Genomic DNA, 6,264 nt, shown 5'->3' on the forward strand with positions numbered 1-6,264 from the left:
CTTTTCCAATTTTAGCATTGAAATCCCCCATTATGATGTTGTAATGGGCTTTGTTGTTATTTAGAGTGGTATATAGGTCATCATAAAAGTTATCCAGTTCCTCTTGGGATGACAATGATGTGGGAGCATATACCTGTATGATAGTTATTCTGTACCGCTTTGAAATTCTAAGAGTGACACTAGCAACTCTGTCTGATGTGGCTGTGAACTTCTCAATGTTGCTGTGTAAGTTTTTGTTTATGAGAAATCCAACACCATTTTGCTTGCTTTCCTTGCCACCGTTGTAAAGCAAGTGTCCGCTTTTAAGCATTTGGATTTTCTCACCTGGTCTTCTCATCTCGGAGATTCCGATAATATCCCAATTGATGTTCATAATCTCTGTTTCCTGGCTAATCAGGTGTATTTCTTCAGAGAGGGTTCTTACATTGTACGTAGCAATGTTAAACACTGTTTTAGGGTTGGATAGTCGCTTATACAGCACACAGTCCATATCCAAATCAGACTGTGTGGTTGGGCCTTGATTTAAATCCGCTGACCCAACAGGAACGGCCGAATTTTGTCTGTGGTTGTAATTCATTTGGGGAGATTGTGGGCCATACCCTGCCGCGCTGGCCCATGGCGAGTTGGCAGGGTAAGAGATAGCGAGAAGTAAAGTTTGATAAGGGATTGGACAGAAAATATAGAGGGATGAAAGAAATGAGGGGACAGTAAGAGAGAAAAGAATTTACTCCGGACCGAAGGGTCGTCAAAACCCTTTAGATATTGTCTACTTATAATATAGACAATATCCCCGTACGGAGAAAATAGTATAGAGTACCTTAAAAAATATTGTACAAAATTTACGAGAGAATATACTTTCATAATTAAGATTTATAAAAAGATTCAAAGTTGACTGCAAATTCAAGTGAAAAATATATCTCGATGTTCACGTATTTCGCAAGTACTTGAAAAGATACATCAGTGAAAATGAATGAAATTCAGAAATATCTCAATTATTATTAAAAATTAGGAAATCTTTAAAATGGACAATTCTAATTGAAGTGAGAAAATTCTTCTCAAATAAAATTTCCTAAATCCATATACAAGAGAGAGAGAATTACTATTCGGAGGATGAAGGAAGCAACGTTAGTGAAAAAAGAGCAAAACTTTCATCAAAAGATTGAGATATAGATAAAAATATGGGAAAACATAAAACATGTGTTATTTATCTTAGGCAACGGTTTAATAAATTGGATAATAGAATGATGTTGAAATACGATTTTATTGCGATAATTTTATTACGATTTGCTCAATAAATATTAACAATTTAAATAATAAATTAGCTGGAAATGATGTTTAATAGAATATAAGTTAAGTGTATTAAATAGTAATTATAAATGGAGGATTGGTTGGCTGATTTTGAGGTTAATTTACATTGGTTTGTTGAAGGTTATTATGAATTGAATATGATTGTTTAACATTGAATATTGAGCTTTGCAGTAACATGAAAAATACAAGATTAGGTCATATATATTTATAAGTTGTAATTAAGAGACAGTAATTTGATGGCCTGGTTGATATAGTATTGACTACAGATTATGGAACTAGAGTTCAAACCTCTCACACTCACAACTATTTTTCAAAGTTTGGGCATAACTTCACAAATTATAATTGTACTAAATCTGTCACAGAATAAAGAATTAGGGAAAAAATATTGTAAGTTGATGGCTCAAACACAACTGAAAACATTCTGCTTAATTCTCACTTGAGCGAAATTTCCTAAATCCTATCATTAATTCAGTAAAAATAAGAGAGTTCAGAAATAGCTAAATTTCCTAAGTCCTGTCAATAATTCAGTAAAATTAACAAAGTTCAGAAATAGCTGAAGAAATTTAATAATTAACAGCAAATCTTAAAAGAGCACAATTCAAATATATATATATATATATATATATATATATATATATATATATATATATATATATATATATATCTATATCAAATGAAATTTCCAAAATCCACAACAGAAGTAAAATTTCCCAATTTCACAAATATCTTTCATAAAATATACAGAAACCTGAGAAAGGTTTCAAGTTAGAAGAAAAAATCAACTCCAAATGCAAATCTATCGGTAAAACTGCGAAAATGCAATATGATCTCAAGAAAAAATATGAATTGTACGTAATCAGAGTAAGTAACATAAAATTAATCTGTCAAGTATATAAAGGGGATGCATTCCAATCGAAAGCCATTATACTGACTACCATGGACATGGACGGAATAAAAAGCTCTTCTTCTCCCGTTACTGAAATGGAGATAACAACTAAGGAGTATTATTCAAAATATATGGATATTGACGAACAAGAGGAATTTCATGTCGAAACTCTGAGGCAGAAAATTTCTCAGATGTTGTGTTCGGTGGAGAGGAGATATCAAGATATGGATTCCAAAGAAAGAGAACTTCAACGAAAAGAGCAAAGATTTCACGAACAAGAAGTTAGACAAATTGAAAAGAGTCACTGGATACACATGGAAAAATGTCGTTTGGAAGTTCAGATAAAATTTCTTCAAGATAAAGACGCCTTTCTGATGGAGAAGGAAGCTGTGTTGATGAGAAAAGAACAAAACATTTCACAAGATATATCAAGATTAAACGAAATTAGGGAAAGACAAGTGGAATTTGAAAAGGAATTATCAGGATATGAAAAGCTTCTGATGGAAAAAGAGAGGCAGATGAGCTGTCAATTACAACACAATGTTAATATACTTAAAGAGGCAGAAAAGTGTTTATTAGAATTAACAAATGAGTTGGCCATAAAACAGGAGCTCTTAAGTAGAGCTAAGAAAGATGTACTTGCTTCCAAGTTCAATGACATGCAGTCATTAACTGAAGAACGAGAAAATATCTCTTACGAAAGGGAGAAGGAATTTGAAAACCATTTTTCTATGGCGAGACAGAGACTGAAGGTAACAGAGGCTTTGTTGGAAGAACAATGGAAGAATCTGGAAAGTGAGAAAAGACACTTGGTTTCTAGGGAGCACCAAATGAAGGAATACTGGGATGGAAAGATGGCTGAATTGGGGGCAAGGGAAGTTGCTCTTCTCAGCAAAGAAGAACAGTAGAAGACCAGAAATCTGAGAAAAATACAAAGAAAAAGAAAACGATGTTAAACGTTGTTCATAGTTTTCGATAACATTTTGTGTTGCCATATTGAATGTAAAATTTTTTAAAAGTTGTTGAAAGTGTGAATTTTTTATCATTCCACAAATAAATACGATTTTATTATAAAAGATTTGCTTGGTAAATATTAACAACTAGCATCTTAAATTAACTGGAAATAATGTTTAATAGAATATAGGTTACGTATATCAAATAGTAATTATAAATGGTGAATTGTTCGTCCAAATTTGAGGATAATTTACACGGGTTTGGTGAAGGTTAATATAAATTGAATACTATTGTTTAACATCAAATATTGAATTTCACGGTAACAGAAAAAAAAACTACAAGATTAGGTAATATATGTTTAATAGTTGTAAGAGCAAGGATGTAGTATCGTGATGGTCTGGTGGTTATGGTACCTAACTTTGGATCTGGGGTCCAGAGTTCGAATCTCTCCAACACGTAAGTATTTTTCAAAGTTGACGCATGACTTTAAAATTGAAAGTTGTATTAAATCTGTCACTGATTAAAGAATTAATGAAAAAATATTGGTTGACGGCTAAAATAAAACTGAAAAGATTCTGCTTTATTCTCACTAGAGAGAAATTTCCTAAGTCCTGTTAATATTTCAGTATAATTGAAAAAAGTTCAGAAATACTTGAAGAAATGTGAAAATTTACGAAATCTCCTAAGTGAGTGAATTCGAATTGAAGTATAAAGATATATCTCAAATGAAATTTCCTAAGTCCACAACAGCAGAAAAATCTTAAGTCCACAACAGCAGAAAAATTTCCTGAGTCCACAACAGCAGAAAAATTTCCTAAGTTCACAACAGCAGAAAAAATTCCTAAGTCCACAACAGCAGAAAAATTTCCCAAGTCCACAATAGCAGAAAAATTTCCTAAGTCCACAACAACAGAAAAATTTCCTAAGTTCACAAAAATACAATATACAGAAACATGAAAAAGGTTTCAAGTCAGAAAAAAAATCGAAAATTAGTAGAGTAAAAATTCTTAAGTCCAAAACAAATCTATCAGTAAAATTACAAAAAAGCAATATCTCCAGAAAAATATAAATTGTAAGAAATCATAAAAAGTAAAATAAAATTAATCTGTCAAGTATATGTCGACGAACAAGAGGAATTCTATGTCGAAACTGTGACGCAGAAAATGTCTCAGATGTTGTGTTTGGTGGAGAGCAGATATCAAGAAATGGCTTCCTCAAAAAGAGAACTTCAACGAAAAGAGCAAAGACTTCACGAACAAGAAGTTAGACAAATTGAAAAGAGTCACTGGATACAGATGGAAAATTCTCGTTTGAAAGTTCAGAAAAACATTCTTCAAAATAAAGACTCCTTTCTGATGGAGAAGGAAGCAGTGTTAATGAGACGAGAAGAAATGTTCATTCGGAATTGTGACTGCACCTATAAGCTGTGAAAGAAAAGAAGTCTCTGTTGAAAAACATTTATTACATATGGTAAACTCTTATAATATAATGACACGTAGTTAAAGTGTCTAACAAATGATTCTTCAAAAAATAACACGATTAAACGGAATTGGGAAAAGACAAAATGAATTTTAAAGCTGCGAAATCTAGAAGATAAAAAGAAAAGGAAAACGATGTTGAACCTTTTTCATAGTTTCTAAGTAACATTTTGTGTTGCCACATTGAATGTAAAATTTGTAAAAGTTGTTAAACATGTGTTTTGAATAATAATGTTTTATAGAATTTATTTTTAGTATATTAAAGAGTATAATATTAAAGTTATCACTTTCTCGTTATTTTAATTAGCCTACTTTAATAATATATTTTTGTATTTCAAAGATAAACTTGATGGGGAACTGTGTTAATCATGAATCAAAATGTAACAAATAATATTAAAGGTAAATTGGACTAAAAGCATCTTGTGTGTGTGTGTGTGTGAGAGAGAGAGAGAGAGAGAGAGAGAGAGAGAGAGAGAGAGAGAGAGAGAGAGAGAGAGAGAGATTTACTACTGATATATTGTATTACTCAATGCATAAATAAATCTCTGATTTTTATATAGACTTTTTATTACACAAAAATATATTCTCAAATGTTATTCCTTCGAGACATCATATCAATATAAAGTAACAATACTTTATTGTGACTTTCTCCAATAAAAGATCATTTGTAAGAAGTTAGACTTGTTGAAGTTGAATCCGAGCACAAAGATAGTTTACCAAATTGGTTGAAAAAAAAAAAAGAAAGACATAAAACTTATTGAAAACTGGGTGATATTGAGGAGGAAATGTATATTGGAATGTCCTCAGCTTTCACAATGGAGAATAGATAGCGGGATAGATTTATGATGGTTGATAGATACATTATTCCTTAAGACTTGAGGAAATAAAATTTTGGGGAAATTTTCTTTTTATAAATAAAAACCAACCGATGGAAGAATTGTTCATCTGGGATTGTGACTGCACCTATAAGCTGTGAAAGAAAAGTAGAGTCTGTAGTCGCGTCTCTTCTCTAGCGACTAATGTGGAGTAATTAATACCGCAGTGTTGAATTCACTATTTATTTTTCTGTGATCAAACCTGGTGACATAGACAATATGCGAGTTAGTATCATTACAAATTGACATGTTATTGATCTAAAATCCATGTGTCAGACAATGAATAACACAATGATTTGTATGTTGATCGTTATAGCCTTCTCTAATTTACAGTTATTAAAATATTAACATATTACATAATTGTGTACAACATTATACATACACGATGCGGTATTGTGGTAGTATTGGAGATTGCTCTACAGTGTATAGTCTCTGCAAATTTTCGTTCACAACTACGTTATACATTCACGATGGAGATGTGTTTATGCTCCGCACATAAATGGCTTGATTCTTTTCCTATGGTGGGGTTCGACATGTGTTAAGGCTAAAGGTTAATGCGCCCGGGATGAGCACTTCCATAGTAAGCATATTTTCTCTCGCTAGCTTTTAACTCTTTATTCTAGTTCCCTTTCTTCCGTATAGCTATATTATTTATTTCACACATACTTATTCTACATTCGCTGTTATGGCGATTACACTCCCCCCATTGGGCATACTATGCCCAATTTTCACTACTGGTTCTATTTACTCTTAGTATGTCAAG

General features: G+C 31.9%; 1 protein-coding gene across 1 annotated transcript; it reads left to right on the top strand.

The window, feature by feature from the left end:
- Positions 1-2,244: 2,244 nt before the first annotated feature.
- On the top strand, positions 2,245-3,102 carry LOC137651519 (golgin subfamily A member 6-like protein 26). Its single transcript, XM_068384749.1, has one exon. The coding sequence runs from the start codon at positions 2,245-2,247 to the stop codon at positions 3,100-3,102; it is 858 nt and encodes a 285-aa protein (XP_068240850.1).
- The last annotated feature ends 3,162 nt before the right edge of the window (positions 3,103-6,264 follow it).

The sequence above is a fragment of the Palaemon carinicauda genome, chromosome 13 (assembly GCF_036898095.1).
Source record: "Palaemon carinicauda isolate YSFRI2023 chromosome 13, ASM3689809v2, whole genome shotgun sequence".
In the NCBI taxonomy this organism is placed as follows: Eukaryota; Metazoa; Arthropoda; class Malacostraca; order Decapoda; family Palaemonidae; genus Palaemon; species Palaemon carinicauda.